The 26,195-nt window shown below is 55.8% G+C and overlaps 10 protein-coding genes across 10 annotated transcripts; 2 read left to right on the forward strand and 8 right to left on the reverse strand.

The window, feature by feature from the left end:
* Positions 1-594: 594 nt before the first annotated feature.
* On the reverse strand, positions 595-1,428 carry BU26DRAFT_510020 (uncharacterized protein; the record flags this gene model as incomplete). Its single annotated transcript, XM_033827189.1, has 1 exon — positions 595-1,428. One exon carries the CDS (start codon positions 1,426-1,428, stop codon positions 595-597), a length of 834 nt encoding a protein of 277 aa, XP_033678523.1.
* Positions 1,429-3,715: 2,287 nt separating this feature from the next.
* Positions 3,716-6,374, forward strand: BU26DRAFT_581741 (uncharacterized protein; the record flags this gene model as incomplete). The annotated part of the gene is made up of 1 exon (XM_033834502.1): positions 3,716-6,374. One exon carries the CDS (start codon positions 3,716-3,718, stop codon positions 6,242-6,244), a length of 2,529 nt encoding a protein of 842 aa, XP_033678524.1. The 3' UTR covers positions 6,245-6,374.
* Positions 6,375-6,496: 122 nt separating this feature from the next.
* BU26DRAFT_523805 (uncharacterized protein) lies at positions 6,497-9,013 on the forward strand. Its single transcript, XM_033830140.1, has 2 exons — positions 6,497-7,166; positions 7,214-9,013. The coding sequence occupies exons 1-2, from the start codon at positions 6,583-6,585 to the stop codon at positions 8,793-8,795; spliced, it is 2,166 nt and encodes a 721-aa protein (XP_033678525.1). The 5' UTR covers positions 6,497-6,582; the 3' UTR covers positions 8,796-9,013.
* Positions 9,014-9,716: 703 nt separating this feature from the next.
* Positions 9,717-12,017, reverse strand: BU26DRAFT_119050 (uncharacterized protein). The gene has a single exon (XM_033819496.1). The coding sequence runs from the start codon at positions 11,858-11,860 to the stop codon at positions 9,878-9,880; it is 1,983 nt and encodes a 660-aa protein (XP_033678526.1). The 5' UTR covers positions 11,861-12,017; the 3' UTR covers positions 9,717-9,877.
* An 887-nt stretch (positions 12,018-12,904) lies between these two features.
* BU26DRAFT_436995 (uncharacterized protein) lies at positions 12,905-14,883 on the reverse strand (the record flags this gene model as incomplete). The annotated part of the gene is made up of 2 exons (XM_033824203.1): positions 12,905-13,772; positions 13,823-14,883. The coding sequence occupies 2 exons, from the start codon at positions 14,881-14,883 to the stop codon at positions 12,905-12,907; spliced, it is 1,929 nt and encodes a 642-aa protein (XP_033678527.1).
* Positions 14,884-15,436: 553 nt separating this feature from the next.
* Positions 15,437-16,156, reverse strand: BU26DRAFT_523807 (uncharacterized protein). Its single transcript, XM_033830141.1, has one exon. It carries the CDS (start codon positions 16,135-16,137, stop codon positions 15,493-15,495), a length of 645 nt encoding a protein of 214 aa, XP_033678528.1. The 5' UTR covers positions 16,138-16,156; the 3' UTR covers positions 15,437-15,492.
* A 552-nt stretch (positions 16,157-16,708) lies between these two features.
* On the reverse strand, positions 16,709-19,359 carry BU26DRAFT_510025 (uncharacterized protein; the record flags this gene model as incomplete). Its single annotated transcript, XM_033827190.1, has 3 exons — positions 16,709-17,160; positions 17,216-17,723; positions 18,106-19,359. 3 exons carry the CDS (start codon positions 19,357-19,359, stop codon positions 16,709-16,711), a joined length of 2,214 nt encoding a protein of 737 aa, XP_033678529.1.
* A 577-nt stretch (positions 19,360-19,936) lies between these two features.
* Positions 19,937-21,482, reverse strand: BU26DRAFT_437328 (uncharacterized protein; the record flags this gene model as incomplete). Its single annotated transcript, XM_033824229.1, has 5 exons — positions 19,937-20,052; positions 20,104-20,494; positions 20,546-20,580; positions 20,634-21,224; positions 21,275-21,482. The coding sequence occupies 5 exons, from the start codon at positions 21,480-21,482 to the stop codon at positions 19,937-19,939; spliced, it is 1,341 nt and encodes a 446-aa protein (XP_033678530.1).
* A 462-nt stretch (positions 21,483-21,944) lies between these two features.
* Positions 21,945-23,435, reverse strand: BU26DRAFT_523808 (uncharacterized protein). Its single transcript, XM_033830142.1, has 2 exons — positions 22,570-23,435; positions 21,945-22,516 (listed from the first exon to the last, which is right to left on the reverse strand). The coding sequence occupies exons 1-2, from the start codon at positions 23,006-23,008 to the stop codon at positions 22,254-22,256; spliced, it is 702 nt and encodes a 233-aa protein (XP_033678531.1). The 5' UTR covers positions 23,009-23,435; the 3' UTR covers positions 21,945-22,253.
* A 564-nt stretch (positions 23,436-23,999) lies between these two features.
* BU26DRAFT_493515 (Krr1-domain-containing protein) lies at positions 24,000-26,131 on the reverse strand. The gene is made up of 2 exons (XM_033826155.1): positions 25,789-26,131; positions 24,000-25,735 (listed from the first exon to the last, which is right to left on the reverse strand). The coding sequence occupies exons 1-2, from the start codon at positions 26,102-26,104 to the stop codon at positions 24,030-24,032; spliced, it is 2,022 nt and encodes a 673-aa protein (XP_033678532.1). The 5' UTR covers positions 26,105-26,131; the 3' UTR covers positions 24,000-24,029.
* Positions 26,132-26,195: the final 64 nt, after the last annotated feature.

The raw sequence follows: 26,195 nt of genomic DNA on the forward strand, positions 1-26,195 counted from the left end.
TTGTGGCCACTAGCGCCTGGCGTCGGTGGTTGTGACTGCCGATAGGAACTTCAAGTGAAGGGGCCGCCAAGAAGCCCCCCGTGACCAAAGCATTCACTCTATCTTCTCACAACCTTAATTGAAGCGCCATAGCAAGTCCTCAGGTGTACGCGTATTATACGATCTTTCTTTGACCATAGGCGGCTTAAGGCCTTCTTTTCATTATACTTCATCTCCTGCTTTCCTATCTCGTTGCGTGTCCGGGAAGCGGATGTTTGCTACCTCGTTAAAGCATAAAGATTTTGCTGCAGGATTTTCAAGGCGTAAGCCAACCCACCCCAGTACCCCGCAGTACGATAATTCCCACTGCCCAAGGCCGGCAAGTTAAAGTGTAAATTTCAGCACGCCTCACCTAAGTTTTGCCCGTGCGTCACATCATCCCTTCACAAAGTTTTGCATTCACTACCGAATCCTCCCATGAAATCCTCTGTTATAGCCAGATTTTATTTTTCTACCTCAGCATTTCTAAGCCTGTTAGCCTTTTTATTTAGGGGCCTTGTCCATTACACGTATATTCCACCCTTAGTCATTTCGTGCCGACACCAGCCACCCATCTCAATGCGGGCTGCCAATCCTTCCTCGCCTGAAATGTGGACGCTTAAAGCATAACCATCGTCGTAGGCCCCGTCGCTTCTGTACAGGCTCCTGCACTGGCGGATGCGGTTCGCCGAGTCGCGTCACGTACACCTCGCTATCGAACCCTTTCGAACTACGCCGAGAATTTGCAGAAGGCCTTGGATGGGGCGTTCCGGCTGGTTTGGTGATCGGTAGAGACGAGTTCAGAATTTCTTGTGGTTGATCGAGGATTGCTCGGTCTGTAGAATTCCTCGCCGGCAGTCGGGTTGCGGTGTCGCTATCCTCAAGCTGGGATACTGTAGGAATGGTCGAACGTGAAGATCCGGGACGCTCAGAATAACTGACAAGCTTGGGTTTGGACACTGGGGTACCACTCTGAGCGGGTGCAGTCGAGGGTCGAGTCAATCGCGCAGACGGTATTAAGTAGAACCACTGTCCGTCAATCTCAATGCCCGTATCATCGCTGCGGTCTTCCCTGTCGCGGTTTGCCGAAGCACTTGAAGAAGTGTGTTCGGGTGAAGAAGACTGTTGGCTCCCAAAGCTGTACTGGCAAGTTGGGCCGTCTCGTATGGGGCCGCTTTCGTCCCTGAGAAACTCGCTCAACGTTATTTCTCGCGGAAGTGAGAGATCTGATGCCGACCCAAAGTATATCCCGTTTTCGCGCGGTATTCCATTTACCGTAGGTTGCGGCCGACGACCACGGTGGTGAATTGCCGTACCGGAACTATTGGCGATTGAAGTATCATCGTCGTCTTCATACTCTGACATAGAGTAGCGGAATGAATTTTCGTTCTCTTGCGGTGCATAATCCATGTTGACTACAACTGGGAAGCTTCAGGAAGGGCTGTTCGGCGCGGGGTCGATCGGAGGTGAGATTCGTTCAATTTTAGAGGCTTTTAAGTTCGTAGAGTGGGGTGGGGTGTGAGGAGAGTGAAGGTCCAGGCTTGAGACCACGCTTGTGAATGCTACAGAAGGCCCGCGATCGTCTATCGCGTTTTCACCAATGCCACCACCACAAAATTTTGATAGCGCCGTGCATTGTTTGGAGATTAGTTACGTTCGCTCCTGAGGCGCACCGAGAGTACGATGCTTGCGAACTAGATAGCTAGGTATTCGTCAGAACAGCGATCTCAAAGTGTAGGGTTTGATGCCTTACCTCAGAAGCCGCCAAGAATTGTAACGGCAAACTGTGCTACCGAAGGATTGACAAACCTCCCTCAAGATACCCGTTTTTACCTGACCTTCACCGCGAGCACTTGACCTCCCATCCCTGCTTCTGCTTGGAAGTCAGAGTGAAGTATTAAATGCCGCGTCGCAATTCTAAGTAGCGTTGCATTCACTTCGCCCCGCAGTCCTTCAGTCAATTTCTCGCCTACATAGGCGCCGCGATCTTTTTTCTTTGCCCTGCGATCGCCCCAACAAACACCACAACACCCACGCAACCAACAAACCCTCTCGACTTCTTCAAAGCTAATCAGACAAGGCCAATAGATCCACAAAAGTCGTCTATTCACGATGTCTCCAACGACAAGCAACCCCGCAAACGAGCGAGCTACAAACCGCCCGCCCGACAAGCCGCCAACAATCGAAGACCTGACCGAGCGATTGTCCGAAGCGAAGGTTAACAACTCGCAGGACAAGAGCATGGAAGGTTTGGCCGATGCGTTTGGAGAGAAATGGGCACCGAATAGTACGCATGCCGCGGAGACGAAGGGGTTGCAGCATGGTGCTGGTGGCATATTTGGGGGAGTGGGGAAATAAGACAGACTGAAATGGGTGGTGGGAGTGGCGGATGGAAATGTCGAAGTGCTCTTACACCACAACACATCGAGAAGTTCTTCTAGCACGGCGTATCAATAAGGGATTTCGCTGGAAATTTCGGAGAAAGGATAGGTCTCTGAGCTGTACCAGGATGGTGTATCTCGGATATCATCCGAACCAAGAGACCCGTTCAGAAGAAGCGCGAGTTCTTGAAGAAGCCCTTAGTATCTCACGCGCGGTAGCACGGCCCAATCTGTGCTGTAGCGCATTCTATGTCTAAAATCTACCACAAAATTGCCCACCACCCACGACCCCTAATCCTCCGCTCTTCCCCTCAACCTCCTCAACGCCTCTGATATCTCATCCTGAAACTCATCTTCCGCAGCCATCCTCCGCCCCTCATCCAGCAATATCTCCCGCACTCTCCTATGCTTAGCGGTAATCTCTACTGGCACCGTAATCGGTCGCTGGCCTTCGACAAACTCTTTGGGTACGAGCGCTACGACTTTGATATGTCTTTCCTCGGCGGCCGAGATGAGTCGTTCCGGGAGAGACGGACGTTCTTCGAGCAGCGCGGTTTGGAGATAGTTGCTGAGCCAGCTGAGGGCACGCATGATGAGCGAATGCTGTGGAAGGCTTGTGCGAGGCTGACAGTAGGGGTATTTTGCGTCGCGGTAGGAGTAACGAGCTATGATCGTTGGCGCGGATGCTGTCGAGGCCGCCTTTATTTGGGCGGTCGGAAGGATGAGGGAGGAGGATCTTGGCTTATCTTTTCTATCGGCCCTATCGTCGGCGATCGAATGAACGTGTGACTGTTTCGGTGAAGAATTTATGAAGTTGGTTCCCACTACCATGCAAGGAATGGGGAGTATTACTGCTGTCGTTTGAAGTTGTGGTTGCAACATTGCGTCCATCTTTCGTCGTTGGCGCGACGGAGGCTGTTGTGGTGGGGTAGGAGGGGAAGTTCAAAATACAATTGTGGTAGCGAAAGAATATTCAAAGATGCGCGTGCGTTGTGAAATTGTCTAGGCTTTCACTCTTTAATTAAGGTCTGATGACCGGAGAGAGACATAAAGTGTTCGGCTACTTGGGTATCGATTGGGGGGTGTCTTGCTGGGAATTGCAACTCGTACTGGCGGCCGGAAATAAACAGCAAGAATTCATGTAACGTTAGACCCAATGACTCCATTGTCAAACATGGTTCTGCTCCGGAGAGGCATCTGGGCGCTGATTTATGATGACCGGCGAAAGTGAAGAGTCTTGAACGACATGGAGCCGGTAACTCTCCGGTAGCGACACATGTAGGTAGGTAGGTAGGCAATGCCAGTGTTGGATAGGGATGCCTCCAGGCCGCAAATTGAAGGGTACGTTCGCAGACATGGACTTCAATGAACCATTCGAGCGTGACCTCAGCCGAACAAACCCGTTCTCCTATCACGTTAGCTTCCTCATCTGTTTGCGGAATGCACTACCATTGACAACTCACCATTTCCTTCAAATACCGCCACATAGCAGCAGCGCCCTCTTCATCATCAACATTTACAATCCTCAAATCGCAGCACCAGATCCAGGAAATCCCAGGAACTTTCCGACCATGGCTAGTCCCAGCCTTTCACCTTCTGATCAGTCGCACGTACTATGCGTCGGGCTCGACCAAGGGGATGACTATCCAACCACTGGCAACAGCCCAGAGCCTCGCGAACTCAGCCCTAGTCCCACGTTCTCCATGCTTCTGGACGAGATAGCCTCCGATAGCCATAGCCTCACACCATCTCCATCTCCTCGAGCTGTTTCTGCTCCTACCGGAATCGAGAATCGGATCGACTTCGACACTCCAATCTCCCGCCGCTCTTTCAGCGATCCGGGCCCCAGGTCTCCCTGCTACGTATACGCTGGCGACTCAGACGTGGATGAGCTGAAGCATCCGAGCAGAAGCCCAGTCTTAGAGCGAGAGCTCATCGATGAAGCGCGGAACCCTAGTGCAGAAGAGGGGATTGTTGATGAGACTCTGACAAAGTGTGGCGCTTGGGAGATCGATGAAGTGGAATCTGCACTTTCCGACGACGGTGACGCTGGGTCTGACTGCCTGAGTCTGTTGCTGGAAGTCGTAGATCTTGAAGGTCAAGATCGACCTGCGCGAGCGCCATGCACTCCTGGAGAGCCACCAATGAGATCAAACAGAACCTGCTCCATCGGTCCACCACCGACAAGCCCACTACCCCCAATCCCACCAGCCTCAAAGCTCCCAACCCTCATGGAGAGACCCAACTTGGATGTTCTGAACTCCCTCCAGCGCATGATCGACGAAGCGCTAGTGGCTATGTGGTCCTCAACAGACGGAGTCAAGCCCTCCAAAGCTCAGAACTGCGCAGGGATCGACATGTGGGATCCTTCCGTTTGGGAAGCGGGCAATGAGCTGACCGATTCCAGCTATGATGACGTTGGTAAGAACGCCGTGGATAAGCATGCCGAGCCACACCCAGGCACGCTAGTACGCTCATCGGCTCTGGCAAAGAAAGCGGAGTCACGCACTCCCAACACGAACCTCTTACATGGAGAAGCTAAACCGTCGGCGCCGCAACCGGTCAGGGCCCCCCAGGAACGCTCACCACCCGAACAGATAAAGCATTCTAAAGAGTGGAACCCCGTAGAACCCGTCGATTCTACGAGAAAATCCCTTCACGAGCTGAGGGACATGGCTAAGCCACGAGAGCTCGCCCAGTTGCTATCCGGACGCAGGTTCAGTATCATGAACGGCTCAACTGGCGAAATATACATAAAGAATGTCCCCTATCGAATGCTGAACTATTTTTGCGGGTTTGACGTTATAAATGGATTATTATTAAAGGACGACGACGCGCCAATTGCACTCGAAGTTCCAGACTCGAATGCCGAGAAGGGCGGTGTTGCGAGGGTGGTTAGGTACATGAAGAAGTGTTGCGCGCCACAGGGCACAAGACCGACCGGGGAGCTGATGGTGCCACCGAGCCTGAAAGAGGGTATTGAGACCGTTAGGGCGTGTAAGGTCCTGGGGCTGCCTGCAGATGCCGAGCGCATTCAGACTTACCTAGTCCGGGAGAAGATCGCCAAAGGCCAGTCAAGCATGGAGGATGTTGGGCTGCTCTGGAAGGGATACCGTGGGAGTTTGAGAGAGTCTGCATTTGTGGATGCGCTGGTGTGGTATGTTCTGAAGACCTTTATGACGGATGAGTATGCGCCGTTGAGAGAGAGACTAAGGCAAGAACTCGGCCGTGGGAAGTTCCGTGAGGAAACGAAGCAGGAGTTCCTAGAGAGATGCGAGGCGGAAAGAATGGGGGCGGGAGGGAGAAAAGAGAAGCAGAAGAGCGGGACTAGCGAGAAGGAGACACGCCGAGGCAGCCTGGACCCAAACGGCTCATCTTCCATTCCTCCTCCACCGCCGTTCAAAACAAGGAAGCCCAGCTCTGAGGACCAGATAAGCGCGCTTGAGTTCCTCACGGATGGGAGACGTAGCTATAAACCATCAGCGCGGCTGGAGAGGATTGACGAGTGCCTTCCCGACTCGCTGGGCCCCTATGCAAGGGTCGAGAGGACTTTTGCGAAGGCCCCTGATCCGGCCAAAGGAAGCAACAAGCCTCTTCCTAGTCGGCCCAGTTTGGCTAGCCCACGGACCCGCTCATCGCCCGTCAATTATCCAGCATGGTCAAGGCATCCAAGACCGAACGATAGGTCTAAGCGGCCGGGAGTGGAACGAAGCAAGTCCAGCTCGCATATCCGGGGGTTTTCCTCTGAGCATTCTGGAAGTGAACCATCGAAACGACCTGATAGTCTGAAGTTCAGGACATCTATATGCTTGAAGGACGCGTGGGCAAAGGTCCAAGGAAAGTGACCGCAGAACGAGGAGGCGATGGGTTCCAGTTTCGGCGTATAGCTGGCGTGTTAAGTCTATAGAGTTGAGAAATCACATAAACCCTAGCAGCCTTGAATAGATGCATGGCCGTAGGAGCGACTATACGCAGGCGGTGGCGAAGGTTGGTGGTTGTTTCAGTTTCGGACAAAAGATTATGCGGGGAAGATTACATAAGCGCTAGCACCGCCACAGCGCCACGACACTATGACGTCTGACAGGGTCCAGCATTCACGCCCGGCCCGCAGTCCTGCTGGCAATTCGCAGCTACATATGCCCCCATCCACGGCCACACCTCCCTCCGCCATGCGACGCTCGAAATGTCTACCGAACCCCTCACTCCCGCGCAAACGCACGCCCTCTTCGACGTCCTGATCCACCACCAGCTATACTCCGAGATCGAAGCCTTCAAGCACCCGGTTACCATCGACCAGTATGGCTTCCCGTTCCGAAAGGCGGACGGCGTGCAGACGACGTCGCCGCTGCTGCAGAATATGCTGAACAAGTTTGCGCTGCGGCTGCCGGGCCTGAACAGCGTCGGGCTAGAGTTCTGGCAGGAGAAGGTGCGGTTGCTCGTCGCGAAGCTGGGCGATGCCGAACTGAGCGAGAGCTACGACAAAGGCGCCATTGGCGCGAGAAAGGCTCTTGCGACGGCTACAAGCAGTCTGCTGGAGTATGTGGCCCGAGGCATGCTGGGCGGGTATCCCGTCAAGCGGAAGGATGAGGACAAGAAAGAGTACGACACCAGCAAGCCTGAGGACATACTGCAGGCATGGGACGACGGCATGAGAGAGCTGATATATGGCGACCTCCTAGATGAGCTTTTCACAAAGATGGCTGAGACGGATAAGCTGGAAGACCACTCGAGCCTTGTCCAGGCGGCGCACGAGTACATTCTGTTGAAGTGAGTTCATACCCGCTGCTTGCTCGAGCTACCCCTAAAGCGGACAGCCTCGCATCCCTTCTACACCATGTCTTCATAATGTCGCCGGACGGCCAGTATCTCATCCGCCTAATCGAGAACGTCCACCGCCTGGTCCCATACACCCTCGTCAGGCAGACGCTGCGCGTAGGCAATGCCGCAACAATGATCAACGGCATGGTCAGGCTAGTTCTCACAAAGCTGTCCGTCACAGCCGTCACAAACTGGATAGGTCTCACCAATAATACCGACGACGGTATGAATCTCATGCAGCAGATCATCTCGACTGTCATGGCTTGGGACACCTCAGAGTTCCAGAAGCGAGCGCAGAAGCTCGAGTCGTCCAGGGACGCGCCCGACAAGAAGGTCTTCAGAGTCATCAAGGCCTTCGTCTACGGCTCACGCGACCGACATGAGGCGGCCCGCAATATCTCCATCCAAGAATCCAAATCTATCATCGCCGTCATCCTCGAGACTGCGGATCCGCCTGTGGAAACCGAGTCCATCACCGAGACCCAGCACAGCGTCGCCATGGAATTTTACAGCAACTATCTTTCTATACGCGACCGTGAAGAACTCACCAAGATTCTATGCAAGCTACAGCCAGACCTGCTCACTTCAGCAATTCGGGATGCGGTCTCCGCATACGATCCAATCATCCGTGCGGTCCATAACGCCGTAGACCTTTCCGCTACCATCACAGACGCCGAAAACTTCCTCACGGATCTCATTAAGGTGTCTAAGCCTAAGAAGCCCAACGGCAGTGGAAGTCGAGCGGGGTCAAGAGCAAGCAGCCGGAGTAGTTCTCCGAGCCCCAATGCTCCAGCTAGTGTCACTGACACAGCAGGAAATGCGCATATCCCTACTGTTGAAGACTACGTCCAGATACTGCGGAAGCACATGCCCTCATCACACAGATTCCTACACCAGGTCGCCAAAAACGCTCCCGATCTTACAAACCAGTACTACGAATACGCGACAGCAGTGCTAGCAGAATTCAAAGTCGACGACGCCGCGCGATCCGCTGCAGAGAAAGGCGAGGCGGGGGCTGGAAACATGACCGCCCCCCTTAACTCACTCTTCGCCACGCTGCCGTCCGAAAAGCAAACCGAGCTCAAGATCCTCCTCGACAAACACAAAAAACATCTCAAGCACCTCAAGCAGACCTCCAACACCCGCCTAAAAGCCATCATGGCCTCCTCCCGCCCCGCGCCCCTTAACGACTCAAAGCCCCCGCCCCACCCGCACACCCGCGGGACAACCCACGGCCCCGGCATGTACCTCTCCCGCTGGCACTCGCTCCTCGACTCCGCCTACATCACGCCCGCCACGCTCAACGGCCCCGTGCGCCGCGGCTGGCAAGTTAAGGGCGAGCTCGACGGCAAAGGCCTGAAGACGGGCACGATGCTGAACAGCGCGAGCCATAAGCGGGTCAACAGCAAGGACAAGAATCAGATTATCAGTGTGGCGGAGGGCACGGGGGATTTGCAGGAGCGCCGGGAGAGAAAACGGGATGGCTTGGAGGAGGATAGGGTTAGGGTTGTTTGGGAGGGCATGCGGGATGGGTGGGTCGGCGTTTGTAGGGGGCTGGAGATTATGGGGATGGAGTAGGTGCGTGGCTGGATGGGGAGTTTTGTGCGGCATTGCTGGGTGCTGCATGGAGTGCGGGGGTTTGCGTTGGAATAGAGCATATATCAGCATTATGCAAATGCACCCCGCCTTGCATGCTTGCCATGCGAGTTTTCCGGTATAGTGTTACATTACACAGATATATATCCGACGAAGCACCTCACCGACCCGCAGCTCAAATATGCATACACAGGAGTACCCTCCAGCTTCCTTCCTTGCACGTGAACATACTCATCCCATTCTACCGCAAACGCCCACTAACATCCCCTTCCCCTTCCCCTTCCCCGTCCTTCCTCCCATGAAATTATCCCTAGCATCCCCGCCAGCCGCAAGCTCGGCCGAGCACCCATCATACTTCGTGCGACCGCGACCGAGACCGCGACCTCCATGCCCCGCCCCTGTGTCACCATCCCCGTGCATCCCTCCCCCGCACGGACGCAGCGCGTGGCGCAACATCCGCCCGTTTCCATCCGATCCCCCCTGCCACCAACGCACGCGCGATCTTTAAGTTAAGCTTAACGTTATCGCGGGGCGGGTGACCTACGGGTAGGTGGTGCGATGCATGGATCGATCGATACAGTGCTCGGCTCGGCTCGGGAGTGCTGGGGGTCCGGAGCGGGGCGGGGCGGAGTGGCGTTGGATGGATGGGTGGGTGTATGTGCGGAGGGGGAGAGGGTTAGGTGAGCTGCTGGTGGTGGTAGTGGTAGTAGTGGCGGTGAGTCTTGGGGTGAGCGGGGAGTAAGCGGGAAGCGGGTAGGTGTTTGTGTTGTGTTGTGTTGTGTTGTTGGTAATGCTTCAGCGGAGGTGGAATTTGAGGGCTAAGCTAGGTGAATAGGTGAATAGGTAAATAGGTGCGAAGATAAAATGTTCTAGATAGATAGATGGATAGATGTATCCAAGCCGTTATTGGTTGGTTGGTATTCGAATCGTTGCTACTGCCATTGCTATTGCCAAATTATCATATGCATGCTGTCTGTCTGTCTCCCTCCTGGAAGAAATGGTATCTCGCCTCGCGCAAAAAAATTCAACCCTCCCCAACGCCGCATCAAAATAATCGTCACCTCCTACCACATATACATCTTCTCCAGCCCCGTGTTGCCCAAATCAGGGACTCTCCACCCCTCCTCGTCCTTCTCCCAGGCAACACCGTCCACGCTAAACGTCCACGCCACAAGCACCATCCGCGCGACCAGCGCCACGGTCTCGACATCGAGCGGCAGACTAGCCTTCAGCACCTGCTCGACGAGGGTGCCTAGACTCGGGCGGGCGAATGTAGACGACGGCCGGGGCGACGTGAGGCTCGCGGGTGAGGCTGGCGTGGAGGGCGTAATATTATCTGACGACGTGCTGGAGCGCTTGTTGGAGCGGCGAACGCTGCCGCGGTTTGAGGCTCTGGAGAGGCGTTTCGAGTCTGGCGTCGTAGTAGAGGTAGTGGACCAGGACTCGGTGTCTTTTTGGAGGGAGTAGGCAGCTACGGCGTCCTCGTACGCGCGCTCGATTTGTTGCTTCGTGGCTTCCCTAACCGCGGCGAGCGCGTCGTGCGGCTTCATGTCCGGCACGAGGCACGTGAGCCGTTCTAAGAGCGTCGTGTACCGGTGCATCCGCGCGACTTTATCTGCTAACGCTTCATTAATGCTGCCGCCAGCAGCAAGCTTGCCGAGGCGTTCGCGCTCGCGGAATAGGATCCCCGCGTTGCTGTCTTCGAGCAAGGCGCCGAAGAGCTGCAGACTGGGGGCCTGCCGGTGCACCTTGTCGACGAGGGCTTCGAGACGCTGGAGGAGGCGGCCTGGCGGGAGACCGCCTGAGGCGACGAAGCGGACGGTGTTGATGAGAGGCGTGGTGGCGAGAGGTGCCAGGCCTCCGGTGAAGGGGAGGGCGGCGATGGCGTGGAGCAGGGGTGGTGTGGAGGTGGACGCGGGTGCTGGGCTGAGGACGTGGAAATTGGGTTCTTTGGAGTTGGGGAGGGTAGTGAGGAACCTCGAGCCTGGGGTCTGTGGGGTGTTTTTTTGGAGGTGCAGGCATGTGCCTGACCTGAGCGTTTCGAGCGTGGCGTTGGTGATTAGGATGGAGCTGACGGTCTTTCTGTCCTGCGAGAAGGGGAGGAAGCCGGAGGCGAGATGTTTGGCGTGAAGGGTTGAGTATCCAGATCCTCTGGCGGGGAGCTGGGAGACACTGCGCTTGTGTTGCGTAAGTGATATGTGGTAGTTTCCGTCATCCGTGGGCGCGCCGGAGATGGAGATACCGAAGGCGCCCTTGCCCAAGGACGACCGGTGTTCGGGCTTCTCGTTATCTTTGAGGTCCTGGAAAAGTTCGATTTGGAGCGCGCTTCCTAGGATGATTGACAGCGCAGAGAGCTCCGCTGCAGTCACCGTGATGCCTGTTCTTCCCTCGAAGTATTGCGCATGTTGGAGTCCGTCCGCCCACAGTTCGTGCACTGGGGTCTGATTTTCCGACTCTGACGGTAAGCTGTTGAATGTGGAGATGAGGACTGGAGACGTCCTTCTCGACCGCGCCCGATTTAGTCCCATCTCTGCCAAGTCAATCGAGTTTCGCTGCGGCCGCGGTGGTAATTCCGGCCGCCCAAGCTTCCCTGTCCGTAGAGACCGTCTTCGCTGCGGATGTCTTGTCGCTGCCAGGAATTTGGAAATCTCGCTGGGGTATGAAGATCGCTCAGCCATCGGCCGCCTCCGTAGCTCGTTGGCGAACGCATCGTATAGGGTTTCGAGAGGAAGACGACCGAGATGCGAATGCAGACCGTCGAACAGGGCCGAGGAGTATACGCCTTCGTCTCCCGCCTTGATGATGCCCGACAGGGTCGGAACCCATTGTCCACGGTTGCGCTTTGGTGTAAACAATCGCAGCAACGCGCGATCTCGCGAAAGGAGGGAGTTGTGAGGTGGTACGGCGTCGACCGAGTATTCGCTAGGCGTGTCTGATTGGTCCTTGGTCGATTTATGGACCCAGAGGAATCTTGCGACGAGAACCATGGCGGATAGGAAGGAGAAGCCAAGTACAACGCTCACGGCGATTATATCTCTGGTGCGCATCGTGACGGCGAGGCGTATTTTATAGACGCTGGTTGATGGCAGCGGAGTTAGTCGGAGGTTGATCCCTTGCGGCAGGCTGCGGAAGTAGGCCCAATCGGAGGGCGAGGAAGGCGCGACCACTGAGAAACCAGTGCTCACAGGCCCCACGCGCAAAACCAGGCGGCCACACTGACGGCACGAGTCATATGCAGAATGCCATGATTGGAGAGATCAGAGACAGAGAAGGAGTGAATTTGTAAGTCGCGCGAAAAATGGTACCAGTGCCTCGCGCCGAGCGGACAAAACTGCCAACAAAGAGGCATGCTTAGCAAAGATGATGGGGTTTTTGCTGAGCAAAGAAAGCCACCATTTCAGCCCTAACAGCGCGCCGCTACTGGTTAGAGTCATCGTTGCCGCTTTGAGCGGAGCCACATCTGGATTTCAAACCTTGGAGACAATCGGTAACGTGAGCGGCTATCCGAGCTTCCCGCGCACCGAGCTCAGATCCGAGGCCTTTGTTCTTCCACGCTTAACAAAATCTGCACCTGGCTCGGCCGCATGCGGAGAATGAAGCATGCTTGTCGGGAAGCGTGCAGTGCCTGTTGAAGATGCCGATCCTGCTCGGTCTCTCGGTCGTTCGAATAAGGATGCCCAAGCTTACGCCCAGGCCACGCTGATCACAGCACCACCAATCAGCTTGAGCCTCGCCTGACGCTCTTTCGATCGCTCTAGCTCTTTCGCGCGGAAGAGTTCATACTGTGGATGCGCGTTTCCCTGGGGTGTGCTCGCACTGGCAGTCGCTTCCACTTCAGGCGCCACCGTGAGAATTTAGGTGGTGGCTCGACAATTGAACCGAGACACAGCTTCTCTGAGGACAGAGGGGCTGGTCGCGGAGTGCCGCGGAGCAGCGTTCTGGCGTTGCAGAGTCGCACAGTATTTACCACTCCTTGGCAGTCGCGTGGTCCAGTGGTCAATCAGCCGAGGATGGTGCTTCCTGGTAGCCGGGTACGGGGGTTGCTGATTGCGCAGCAACCTTGGAATTTCATATGTACAATCTGGCCAAGCTCAGGTGGCAAGCATTCTGGGGCTGTCGCCGCCAATCAGCTCCTGCACCTTGACGAGCTTCTTCTGCGCTATGAGCACCGGGAACGGGTGTTGGAACATGAGGATGATGATGGCCCTGGTCGCGAACATCATCAGACAGCGTCGCACCCATGTCGCGTAAGCTTCACTGTGGGAGCTGGGTCGCTGGTAAGTGCAAATGGTGACCGACGTCCTGGCTGCTGCGGCTCCAACTGCAGCTACCCAGTAGTAGACACCCGACATGTCATCCCAGACACTGCCGTTGTTGGTTTTTTCCATGGCTTCGTAAAGAGCTTCCGTGAGGCGCGTTGAGAGAAGACGCGCCCCATCAAGGGGGTCCATGAGAGATGCAGAGTCGAGAAGAATCGGGTTCCGACCTGCTTCAGCGGCGACGGAAAACGGAACGCGCATGATAATAGCCGATGCATAGATGATGGCAGCAATGCGACAGGCTTCGTAGATCCAGTCATTGGTGGTAGGTAGGCCGGGCGTGTAAGCTGAAGGGAGTGAAGCCAGCTTAGCACGCATTTCACAGATCTTTGCATCGTAGTCCAGTAAATAAGGTTCCGTGGGACTGACGCTTGCTTCTTCGTCTACGTCGAGAACGGTCTCCAGATCAGAACTGTGGGCGATGAACAGGTCGGTCAGATCTCGCATATCGCACAGCAAATCATAGGTAAACTCAGAACAACCAGGGTCTTTGATGACATAGAAAAGCTCTTTCTGGGGGGCGAAGAGTGGCGATTCGGGTATAGCGATCGACGGCTCCGCTACATACGGCGGCGGCTCCCAGTAGTAGAAGAGCGGTAGCGGAACTGCCTCGCACACGATGTCGACGTGATAACAGATTCTGGAAATGGTGAGCTTTTAAGAGTAGATGATGAGCAGGAATAGACCTACGACGCAGTGACCTCAGCCACGGCTCCATTGCCCCCGAGACGTTCCATGCCACCACGGTGCGCAACGAGCCTTGCGATGCCGGATTCATGGATGCGGAGCGTCCGCTCGTTGCAGGACCACAGCTCTCCAGCCAGCAGATGAAGAATAATCATCAGCGTAGAGTCATCAAATTGCGTAGCAGGGCTACGGAGGCGCTCGTTGATCCAGCCAATGGATTCGGCCTTGACCAGAACGGTGCGCTTGCTCTCGCCAGAGCAGCCCTCGTGCATGTCCAGAAAGGTAGAGGCCATGATGGTGGAGCTCAGCAGAATGTGGGGATGTGACAGCATGGCGGGGAGCCACTTGGTGAGCGTGGACGGCGAGCAGAAGGCACGATTGCACTTGCGGATCAGGTAGATGGAGTTGAGCTCTGGGCTGGCGAACTGCGGGAGGGCGGTGAAGGGATCCACGCCGTCGCCGAGGCTGCTCGTGGTTGCGACTTTGGCAATCAGGATGCGGAGCAGCAGCTGGTCGTGCGCCTCGGAGTCCTCGTATTCGTTGACGCGCCGGGCGGCCGCGTTGAGGGGGAGCTCACGGAGCACCTCGTAGTAGCGCGAGGAGCGGGCAGGCGCGATGGCGGTCGAGGCAGGCGCCGAGGACGGCTCAGCGACACTCCCGCCCGGGTTCACGCTCCAGAAGGCCTCGGACGTCGACGCATACACGGACTCCTCGGGCTCCTCGTTCCACTGAGACATGAGCCTGCTGTGCGCCGCGTGGTACCAGCTGTCGTCCATGATGGGCGTGACGCGCGCGGCCGTGGTTGCAGGCGGCGTCGTCTCTGCCGGGCGCGTCTCCTGTGCATCGCTGCCCTTGCGCTTCTGCTCGGCCGACTTGTATCTGTACTGGATCATGGCCTGCGACCGCACGCTCCGCTTCGCATTCTCGTCCTTGAACTGGGACGGGTCGGTCGCGGTGACGAACTGCAGCTGCGGCGGGCCATTGCGCGGGCGCTTTCGCGGTCGTCGGCGGACCCGTGCTTGCGGTGCGGCCTCCCCCTCAATCTCTGGGGCCGTATTCGTCATATTTCGAAGGCTCTGCGACATGTGCAGCAGAGAGCTGGGTGTTGGAGCAATGGTCGTGGCGCTGGCATGTTGCGAGATGGGAAAGCTGAATAACAAGCTGCGAGCTGGAGTCTGGAGGGACGAGGGGCCTGAGCAAGGGTCGGCCCTCTTCCCTGCTAGCCCGGCGCTCTGGGTCGTCACAGCGCAGCAAGGGATCAGAGCTGCGACGGCCGGGACCAATTGGTGCGCTGCTGACGCTTGCGAGTCAGCCCTACCGTGTAGCGTGCCACACACTTGACGACGACCGCACCCGATGAAGCGGGCGAGACGCATATCTACGAGGGCAGAGTATGGGGGAGAAAGCGAGCGCCGTCCCCGCGAATGTTGCGCTATGTAATCACGATGCATCCGAAGAAGGAGATAAGCCAGCAGGAAGGCGCGATGGCGTAGAGGGCAAGCGCGGTTGGCGATGCCTGCCCGTTGGGGCGCTAGCGTCCCAGGGTTGGCCAGCATGTCGGTTAATCTCCAGCCGTCCCATGCCATGTCATGCCGCGCTCTGTTCCACAATCCATGGATCCAACATGTCCAGACGGAGTCTTTCATATTTATAGGCGTCGGTTACTCATCAATTCATGCCCATGAAGCGAACACCATCCCATATCCTGCCAGCAGTCGCATCATTCCACGTGTCGTAACAGCCATCCATGTCTCGCTTAGGACGCTCTCCTCCTCTCCAAGCTTACGGTCCCCTTCCCCCGCCCGCTCGTAGGCCCTCTCTGACCGCCTTTCCACTCTGAAAGCGGCCTCATCACCAGCTCCAGTTCCACCAACACCGGCATTTGTGACGGCACGGCGGCTACGGATAGATCCCAACGTTGAGGCGGTGTCGGAGACATTGGTGCCGGAGACATACTCGCATGGCAGCTTCACACCTGTGCCGCAGTGAGTGAGGCACAGCACATATCGACCACCGATCCACCCACCTCGCTTCGAGAGCTGCTCATTGACGCCCGCCCAGTGGTCGAAATCGATGAGGCACTGTTCGTTCCAGAGATGACGGGGCAGCGAATTGACGCCGACAGGCTCCATGCCCAGTCGCCTTGCCAAAAGCGCACTGGAAGCTGGTACTCCGTCTCGATACATTCGCAGTTTGACTTCGGGAGAAAGGAAGCGGCCGCCCGGGAGGTCGCGCAAGAGACGGTATTGATGCTCTAGGGGAAGCGAATCGATTCCCTCGAGGTAGAAATTCGCAAAGCCGCTCGCGAAGGAAGACATTTTGAGTGCAGATAAAGAAGTTCAGTTCAAATTGGATAGCCGCTGCGTTGCGTGCTTTTAGGAGATATCGAGCTCCAATGCGCTGGCGAGAAGAACTCGCGTTTGTGTGCGAATAAAATTTTTACCATCGCAGTGAATGACTACGCGCTGATTAATTCTCTGGGAACGAGCACGCATTTCCATCGTGTGCTCAATTCACTCAGCCAACACCCGAATTCCCAAACACCGTCTTCAAATCGTCCTCAAACAGTGGGGCGACGTGCCACAATATCTGGCAAAGGGAGACGTTCATCGGTGTTCAAACTTTGAAGAGTGCTACTATATACCGAGCTTAACAGGAGAGGAGCGACGTTGCCGGCCGTGAAGGTAATCATCCTTTTATATTTCGTTTGTGTTTGGTAACTGCCACCCTACTGGGTCACGCCCGCATTTCCGCATGTCACTTAACATGACCTAAAGTGGTCATGCCCTTTTCCTTGCTCCTACAGCCCACCCGAACTTTCCATTCGTCCTCTATAATTGCCCATGGCACGTGGCTTCTCTCAAGACATATTGATATCCCCTCGTGCCTTTAAATGCTGCAATCATCCCATCCTTCCTCCACCCCCTTCAAACCCCGCGTCTTCTTCCTGATCGCCTCAGCAACATGATCGTCCTCATCTCCAATGTGGTCCACCATCACCCAACTATCGCTCGCGGCTCTACCCCTAACACCTCTCCATCGCGTACCCACCCTGTTTCTCGACGTTGACTGCTCAAGCTGAGCGCGCGTCAACGGGTCGGGTCTCCTCTGCTCTACGCGGTATATACGACCGTCTGCCTTCCGAACAAAGATGTCCCCCGCGTCTCGCTGGAGCAGGACAGCAAGTTCTCCATCGGCCATGGAAAGAAGCGGATGCGGTTCGTCGAAAGCTGTAGGTTTGGGTTGCCAGGGGGTTTCCGAGGAGGGACGGGGAGAACGATCTCCACGTCGAAGTTTCGGACGTCCTCGAAGTCGGCTGCCTTCCGTACCCTTGAAGAAGTCTGAGAATTCGTGAACATAATTCACACCAAGCGTGTAAATGCAAACCAAACATACCTCGAACGCTGTCAGTCAGCAATAGATTCTCCGCGCCACCGACCGGGATGTTTATCCTCCTATGAGCTGGGCCAGCCATCCCTGGCACATCGGTCGCATTCTCCTCCATCGCCACCCCTAACGCGCTCGCAACATCGTCCCGAAGCATCAAGTCAAACACTCGCTTAACCGCCTTCGCGGTATCAGCACCAACGTACCGCTCCACGTGACCATTATCTTCCAAATCTCCCCGCCCAAGGACAACGTACTCTGCCGCCGGGAACGCCTCCAGCGGCGACACAGCATGCCCGGAAATACGCAGGATCGGCATTGGCACTGCGTCGATGCGATCAGCGTTGTCCCACCGAGCTTCTCCGCTCGTAGCTAGCGTGTTCGCCAGCAGCACCGTCTTTCTGAGGCTGCTTGGAGACGCGTCGTAGACGGAGACGCTGCGTGTGGGAGCTAAACGGTATGTGCGCTGGGGTTCGGGAAGGCCGAGGAAGTCGCTTGCGGTGGTGGTGAGGGATTGCTTGAGTTTGGCGTAATAGAACATGGTAGTTGGCGGGCTATAGGTGGGCGATTTGCGAGTTGAAGACCTAGGGTGGTTTGCGGTTGCGTGTTAGGCGCTGCGATGGTCTATAGGGTGATGTATGGGATGGGTGAATGGATTGATACTGGATTATATAAGACCCCCTGCCTATGCCGTGGGCTCGTGCTGGGGAGCATCGTTCACTGCTTTAGAATCAATGTGGACGCAAGCCGAATGCATGTATGCTTGGTAAATGCATCACCTCTCCACTTCTGCGGTATGCACACTTCTTCCCAGATAAGCCCCAAGGTCACATGACTCTAACACCACATCTCACTTTCCCATCTCCAACTACAAGAACCCACTTCTAACGACCCCAGACCTTATACCACTTCCTCTCCGCCCCATTCCTCTCTCCCCCCACCGGCTTCTCGATAACTTCGAAATCATCGGCGTCCTCAATCCCTTCACTGCCCGGAGTCTCGTCTTCAAATCCGTATTCCTCCTCGTCGTCCGCCGCTAGATCCTTACCCCCCGCCAGCTTCTCCTTCTTAGACTCCTCTCCCTCCGTCCCTTGACCACTCTCTGCCTTCAGTCCACCCGCTTCTTCTCCAGAAGTCCGTTCGCTCGCCTGTCCAATTGGGATATCTTCAAAGTCTCCGAAGTCCATATCCACAGTGGCAGGGGCGATGTCTTCCACACTCTCCTCCACGCCAACTTTTCCTTTTTCCACCACAATCCTGGCATCTCCCACAATCGCCCCAGCGGCTGCACTACCGACCTTCCCCTTTCCCTTCCCCTTTCCCTTTTCCAGCTTCGTCTTCTCTGTTAGGACTACAGCCTCGCTGTCGTGCGTAGACACACCTTCCTGCCCCAGCGCTCTCCGCACCTCCTCAGCGCGCAGCCTCCGCACGTTCTCCAGCGTCGCGGACATGGCGCGGCTCGAACCAGCGGCCGGCTTGCTGACTTCCTTCAAAACAGGCGAGCTGAGCGGTGTGCGCGCATCGCTAGTCGTGCCCGGAGGGGGTAGGCGTGCCGGCCTCGGGAGCTGGGGTACGTTTTCATGCTTTTTCCCAGCCTTGCTCTTCTCCCCCTCCTTCGGCGCTCCCTCTCCACTAGCAGCAGCAGCAACATCCCCCGTCCCCGTACCAGACGCCGACCCCTCCTCGCTTCCTCGTGCCTCCCTCAGCGCCAATCTACCCATCCCGCCTCGTTTCCTCGCTCTATTCCCACCCCTCCCCCGCCCCATCCTCAACACCCCCGCCCTCTCCCCCACCGGCAGCGCCGACGCCGGCGGACTACTCCCCCTCCTCCCCCCGCGCATCGAAATCCGCAATCCCGCGCTGAGCATAGCGGCGTCGACGTCGACGTCGCCGAATGCACTAGCGACTTGGGCGTATGTTGGCGTGGGGAGGGTTCCAGACTCGTATAGCATGCCGGCGCTGTGCGTTGCGGTTGCGGTGTGGTAGACCTGCGCCTGTGCTTGCGGGGGTGGGGGGTTGGAGGGCGGGCAAGGGCTGTCGTGCTGGGTGCGGTGGTGTTGGCGCCCGCGCCCGCGGCGAGAGGGTGGGGGCGGGTGGTTCTGTGGGCTGTTGGTGTTGTTGGTGTTGGTTGGTGTGGTGGTTGGTGTGGACATTTTTGATGATATGGTAATTTAGGTGTGAGGGGTGTGTAGCTTTCTTTGGTGTTGTTGGTGGGGAAGGATTGTGGGGTTGGAAGGAAGGTCTGGGTTGAGGTTGTGGTTGTGTAGGGGGATGTGTGGAGGGTTTGCTGGAGGGTTTGCAAGGTGAATTCTCGCGGTAAGTGGGCGAATGCGTGGAGTGGAGAGGCTTGAAGGGGGTGTGAAGGGGGTCTTTACTGCTGGCTTCTATACTTGCGTATGGAATACTGCAGGGGTAAGAGACGTGAAGCAAACGCAACGAATGTTCAATCCTACGGCCTACTATTCCGACCCCCCAAAAGTCCACTTAACTTCACATACATAGGTCAGATGCTGCTCACCACGGAAGCCGTGGAAAGTATGGCGTAGAAGCATTCAAGATTCTAAATTTTCATCCAGCTTTTAGCTACCGTCAGCCCATATTTCGCTCTCAGTTATGTCAAGGGAAGGTAAACAATGAAATGACGTCCAACCCGTCCCAATTGCTTCCCGAAAGTTTTGCTCCTCGACCCAAGAAACCACCGACATTCTTTTCCTCCTCGGAGCCGTCCCCTCAGAAGTCGGCAACATGATAGCCTTCCAAAGCCTCCTCGAGATCGACTACGGTGCGGAACTCACGAAGCGGGCCGCTAGGGTTCGTGAATGCCACCGGCGGCGAAAGCGGTTGACCTGCGCATCAAAATCAGTTTGATTCCATGTGTGCGCCAAGTGAAGGGTTACCGCCAGAGTCCCGCTTCCCCAAGATCGCCACCGTATCTGGCTTGACTTCCGCGTCCTTAGCTCCATCGATCTCGGCGACTGACTTGACAAGGCCGAAGTCGCCGGAGATGCCGCTTGGCTCCTCATACATGGAGAAGAAGGGGAATCCGTGCTCCTGGTAGGTCTTCGCGCTGATCGGAAGTGAAGGCGGAGCTTCTCCAGTGACGGCGCTGTAGACGGCGGAGTTGAGGATCTGGACGTTGAAGACAGTGGTCTCGGAGCCGATCCAGGCGTTTGGGCGCGGGTCCTTCTTGATGACTTGCTCGATCTTGCCGCCTGCTGCGATGCTCATCTGGTGGGGAGGTGGACCACCGCCGCCACGGAGGCGAAGAAGAAGATGCAGCTGAGAATCCTTGATAGCCGTCAGATCAAATCATCGAAATGTGGTGGTTGCGCTACCTACCCTAAGCATGTTGTAGTGACCCACGGTCAAGCCATCTGAGTAGACGTTAGACCCTACAATTTGAAATATCTCCAGGTAAATTGCAGACCTTTCATTTTACGCCCTTGAAAGACAAGACGCTGCTGATCCGGGGGAATTCCTTCCTTGGCCTCGATGCGGCACTTGAGGGTGTCGATTTGATCATCGGGAAGGACCCATATAGGAAATTTCTTGCCCGTCAAAGTCTTGACCTGGATCGGATACGCTCCGGTTTGGCCTTCCACAGAGCCATGCGCGCCAGCTTGTCGACGCACAGAGGTCCGCATTGGCGTGATCTCGAATTGCAGCCCGCCGACGGAGTCAGCACCGGTGACCTGTGATTCTACGGAACAGCCGCTACCGAAAGGCATAGCGACGAACTGGCGCACCGTGCCGTCCGAATCCGCGATACCGTCCAGCCAGTCCTGTGCAGGAACGACGATATAGTCCTGCAGCGGGGAAGCAGTATCATCACCGGAGCCAGACCGGTTGCTAGCTTGCCCGTCCTTGATCGCGGCAAGTTTCTTGAGGCGGCGCATCTTGGTCGCAGCTGTCTCTTCCGCAGGCTCGCCAGAGACGACATTCACGCCACCACAGTAGATCTTGATCATGTACGATTGGCTATAGTTGCAGTTGAAGTCGATCCACATCGCCTCAGATTCTGCAGAATGTAAGCTATTTCTGCTAAAGATAAGAAACTGACGTGCTTACGATACATAGGAAAGAACGCTCCGCCCTTCGCGGCCATGTCCTTTGGCAGCATGTGCGCATATCTGGAAATCGGCTTCAACGGGAAGGAGCCCAAATCCGGCGGGAGAGCAGACTTCTGGTGGTTGTCTGGCACGCGGATGGTGCGCTGGAATGAGATGCGCAGGTCGTTGTTCACGCGGATTGATGTCTGCTTGAGCTCGCACTTCATGCCCTTTTCAGCCATGGCGAGAAGCCAAGGTACGGAGAGTAGACCCTAGAGCGGAAGCCAGGAGCGATGTTCAAGGTATCGAATGGGTGGGAGAGGAGGAGAGAATCAGCCTAATATAGGAAAGAAGTGAAGCGAGTAGGTTTGTTCGGAAAGGCGCCTGCTCGGTGCTTGCGCGATCGCGAACAAAGGCAAAGGCGCGATTCTAGGGTCGAATTGTTGTGAATAGGTGGGAGGCAAACTAGCATCCAGCGCTAAATGAGGTCAAATCGCAGGCGGTGAAGGAGCTCGGGTGGCTGCATTCAAGGCACCAGTGACGCCCACATGGCGCTCGGAAATACAAGAAACATCACAGACAATCTCGCAGGCAAAACAGCAAACAGAAACAGTGCGACCATCTCAGTCCAAGATTTGGAGAAAAAAAAAATTGACAGAAAGGATGCCGTCACAATGAGGTATTATAAGCTGCAAGAGTGATTATATCGCACTACCAACACAGTAACATACAAAAGAATGAATAGCCCGAAAAGCCGATAACCGAATACAAATCAAAAGAGTGACAGAAAGCAGCAGACATAAGAAACCTCGTTACAGAAGATTGAAATGAAAGACCCCGGAAAATCCCATGCCCGAATAACAACCAAAGGAGTGACAGAAAGTAGCAAACATTACCGAAAGCCTCAGTGCAGAGAGTGAAATGAAGAGCCCCGAGAAATCCCAGGCCCGAATGCAAGCCAAAAGAGTGACAGAAAGAGGCAGGCATCATAAGAAGCCTCATGACTGAGTCCCAGGTTCTACGACCCGCGGACCTGGGCTTTCGTCGGGATAAGGCTCTCTCCCAGGTCCAAATTGTAATTCCCGTATCTTCGCGTCCGCGTGCAGATATCTCGTCCGGTCCTCCCACACTGGATCGGTCTCCTCCTCAGCCACGGTTCCATTATCCCACTTGAATGGTAGGCTCACCAGCTCTCGGGCTGGAAATTTTGGCTCTGTCCCTTTGTTGAAATAGTCGATCAGAGCATTCCAAGCCTTCCAAGCTGTACAAATATTAGCTCAGCGACTCTAGTTTCGATTGCTGTTCTTTACTCACCAGTCTCACTGATCTTTGCCTCCCTGTTCCAGTCCCCTTCGCGTATATACTCGTGTGTCTGGTGGGGGAAGATCCCATTGACCTCTATTTCCTTGCCCACTAACTTCGAGAAATGCCAGAGAAGATAGACTCTCGCCATGTTGCGGTCAGAGTCCGCCCAGGACCAATTTTCATCGGGGTTCAGACATCCGCCAATCGCACAACTTCCCTTGATGTCTGGGTGATCAGGGAATGTTCCATCCTTGATGACGAATTGGTAAGCTCCGCGAGGATGGACACAGGGCTCGCGGTAGAGGTATCTGGAACAGTCCTGGGGTAATAGAACGCCGCATGGGCCGGTACGGAACTCGCTGAATGAGAGCAAATGCCATCTGAAATTGTTCTGTTCCTTCTCTGTCCGCTCTCGGATTTGTTGCAGGCTAAGGTTGTCGTCTGCCATGATATTCGAGTTGCGGTCGACCGGAGTCGCTTTGCCGGTTTCGATGGAGCGTTGTAGTAGTAAAGAACTGGAATACCGCTGCAAGTCTAGCGCTGTCTCTGGAGGAGGAGGAGAAGTAGTAGTTGTGATAGTAGTTGCAGTGGTGGGGGAATGTAGAAGACGAAGACGGGTCCCATGGAGAGGCCTTTATATACCCCTCTATGACTGTCCTCCTGGCGCATCGAGCACGCCCCCGCCACGGAGTCATGATGGCGGACTCACGGCTTGCAACACGTTTGGTTGTTCCAGGAGTATGAGTGCAATATGTGCCAGGGTGTTCAGCTTGTCGGAGAGCTCTGAGTGTGTCATGGAACTTCTCCGTGCGTGAACACAATTACCACATAGAATACCAGAGTTGATCGGTGCGGCGATAGCGTACGAGTAGAAGGTGCGCAAAAGAGGTGCTTAGAGCAGTGGCCGGCAGGTGGAGGAGTCCTTGGACGCTCAAACTAAGCCAAGAAGAGTTAGTGCAGTGCCTAAAACAGTATAGTTTGCGTACGGCTGAAGACCTCTCCTGATCGGGTAATGCACGACAGTACCCGTGGACATTCCAAGGTTGCTGCACTAGCTAAAGAACACCCATTATGAATGACAGCTTGAAGAGAACGTTGTTGTACTCGGCAGGACCGTTCAAACCCCTCGCTTCTGGACCGCCCGTGCCACACTGCGTTGGGTGCCACTCGGGGTAAAGGGCAGGCGGGGCGCGCCCAAACCCCTCGTGCTGGCCACTGGGTCTACACCCATGTTCATGACGGAGAGCTGTGAGTGTGGCTGTATCGGAGTTCCCGTGAGTAAGACAATTAGAGCCGTTGGCATAGATAGTCATACGTCGACAAAGTGTCACGAAAGACCCTGGAGGGAGTCAGAGCCCTGTTGCGCGCCACGGGCCATCTCCCGCGGCTCGCATCACGGTGGTTGACTGGCAGGTGGGTGCGCTCAAATACGACCAAGACGATGATTTAATACTCCCGGAATCAATCAACTATGCTTCGCCAGCAGCTGCCTTCTTTTTCCTACTCCGCCTCTTCTTTTTACCCTCGCCTTCCCGAATGTTGACACTAACTTCCGGGGCGCTAGCTCTAGTGGCCCCATTCGCAGGATCGGCGTCATCATCAAAGAGCAGCTCGAAACCTCCCTTTGGCCCTTCCGCGTCGCCGAAGGTCTCCATCCGCCACTGCCTCAGCCTCGCCTTCTTGCTCAACTGCTTCTTATCTTTCTTCTTCTTCGCCGGGTCACGGAACGCAGCAAGCTTCTTGAGGCCGGCGAACTCATTGAGCTGTTGGTCACTGGCAAGCAGGATGTCACGAGGAGTCATACCGAAAGCCGTGGGTGAGGTCTCCCGATAGCGGAAGCGAGCCGATGCTTTGGACTTGGAGGACGCGAGGGCGGCTTCGTACTGCAGGCTATCGTCTACGAGGTGTTCGATGAGTCGGCGGTCGCGGCGGGTGGCGCTTTTTGCCTCGGCACGTTCTTGCTTCCGCTGCTTGGACGACTTGTTGGATTGCTCAAAGCCGTCCTCCGCTTCGGTATTGGCCTCCTCTTCATCCGATGAGAGAGTGAATGCTGGTCGTTCCTGCTCCTCGTCTTCGAAATCCGGAATCAAATCCTTGATATCAATGTCGTCGTCAAACTTGGGCTTCTTCGGCTTCTTCTTTTTCTTGCCTGTGATGTCTCCGTCCCGATCACTTTCCGAGCTGGCGTTATCCTCGGCATAGTATGCCTCACCAAACCGTCTTCGCATCTCTTGATCCCACTGGTCATCTGACCAATCCGCCTCAAGGACATCCTTCCACTCCTCTATGTTGAAATCTCGACCTTTCAAACCCCCAATCTCACGGATCTTCTTCACTTTATCCTCCATCTCTTCGACCTTGAGCTTCCGTAGCCGTGCAAGCTCTTCCTCTCTCTGCTTCCTCTCTGCTTCACGCTTTGCTCTTGCAGCTTCGCGGGCCTTGCGCCTACTGCTCCCTTCGTCGCGGCGGACGGTGGTCTTGGCTACCGCATCACGTGCATACGTGACTAGCTTCTCGTTGGTACCTGTCGTGTCCTCGAAGTACAGATTGTAGGTGTTCTCCCACTCTTCCGCAGCAGCCTCCTCGTCTTCGTCGTCGGATTCCAGAGGCTGGAAATGAGAGTCGCCAGTTGGGACCCAGGCGCGAGTAGCCATGAAATTGGACAAGAATGTCTCGGGGTCCCTGTCCGCATTCTCTACATCTTCGGTTGTGAGATTGATGCGCTCTTTTTTGGAAACAGCCGGCCTGGGCTTAGCGACTAGGAAGTCATCCTCCTCATCCTCCGACCCTGCTGCTCCGTGGAGTTCCTTGACGAGGTTCCGCCTGACCTCCTCCTGCTCTTGGGCGTATGTTTTCGGCGGTGCCTCCTCGTCTTCTCCAGTGGCGAACTTGCCCTCGAGGAGATTCTTGGTATGGTATTGCTTCAAAGTCATGGACTCGTCCTTCCCAGGGCCGTTTGCGGCAGTCGCATCGTTGTCTCCTGTCTCGTGGTAGAACTGGACGTTCGAATCGTAGATGCGGGGATCTTTGGAGCGGAGGGCCTGGAGCGTGGCAAAGATGTCCTGGTCGAGGGCTTCGGTTACAAGCTCGCCGGCATCATCCTCGTCTACACCTTCCTCGGAGTCCTCAGAGTCGTCGTCACCGTCCAGGAGCGATTTGCCGTACTTCTCTTCCACTGCGAACTGTTAGCAAAGGGCGCCTTTTCGGGCTAGATTGACAGGAGCATACATCTCTGCTTCTCCTCGCGCTTCTTGTTGTGTTCGAAGCGGCTGGCGTACTCCTCGTTGACCCTGAGGGACGCTGCGCCGTCCTCCTCGTCCGACCCGTCACCATCAAGCAGTGTGACCCTCTTCGTCTGCGAGTTGTCTGATAGCGTCTTCGGCAGTTCCTCCTCCTTCGGCAGTCTGGCCTCTGCACGCTTCTGCAGCTTCGGCTTCTTCGCGCGTCGCAGTTCCGCAGGGGTCTCAAGTGCAATAAAGTCGTCGCCCTCGTCGAAGGGGCGCTTGACGCGCTTGGAACGCTTCTCGCCCTTCGATTTCGCCATGTCGACTTGTCGCGGGAGAAACGCAGGCGCCGGATCGCGGTGCACAGAAATTTCGGGCGCGACGCCAAGAGTTCGGGCTCGGAACGGAGAA

This window comes from Trematosphaeria pertusa, assembly GCF_010094035.1.
Source record: "Trematosphaeria pertusa strain CBS 122368 unplaced genomic scaffold BU26scaffold_17, whole genome shotgun sequence".
Classification (NCBI taxonomy): Eukaryota; Fungi; Ascomycota; class Dothideomycetes; order Pleosporales; family Trematosphaeriaceae; genus Trematosphaeria; species Trematosphaeria pertusa.

What these genes read in the sequence shown, in the direction of transcription:
- BU26DRAFT_523805 (XM_033830140.1), top strand. Translation starts at nt 6,583, where the DNA reads ATGTCTACCGAACCCCTCACTCCCGCGCAAACGCACGCCCTCTTCGAC. An exon ending in CACGAGTACATTCTGTTGAA is followed by an intron (nt 7,167 to 7,213) that starts GTGAGTTCATAC and finishes TAAAGCGGACAG; the next exon opens with CCTCGCATCCCTTCTACACC.
- BU26DRAFT_119050 (XM_033819496.1), bottom strand. Translation starts at nt 11,860, where the DNA reads ATGCGCACCAGAGATATAATCGCCGTGAGCGTTGTACTTGGCTTCTCC.
- BU26DRAFT_523807 (XM_033830141.1), bottom strand. Translation starts at nt 16,137, where the DNA reads ATGTCTTCCTTCGCGAGCGGCTTTGCGAATTTCTACCTCGAGGGAATC.
- BU26DRAFT_523808 (XM_033830142.1), bottom strand. Translation starts at nt 23,008, where the DNA reads ATGGCAGACGACAACCTTAGCCTGCAACAAATCCGAGAGCGGACAGAG. An exon ending in GGCAAAGATCAGTGAGACTG is followed by an intron (nt 22,517 to 22,569) that starts GTGAGTAAAGAA and finishes ATATTTGTACAG; the next exon opens with CTTGGAAGGCTTGGAATGCT.
- BU26DRAFT_493515 (XM_033826155.1), bottom strand. Translation starts at nt 26,104, where the DNA reads ATGGCGAAATCGAAGGGCGAGAAGCGTTCCAAGCGCGTCAAGCGCCCC. An exon ending in GCGCGAGGAGAAGCAGAGAT is followed by an intron (nt 25,736 to 25,788) that starts GTATGCTCCTGT and finishes AACAGTTCGCAG; the next exon opens with TGGAAGAGAAGTACGGCAAA.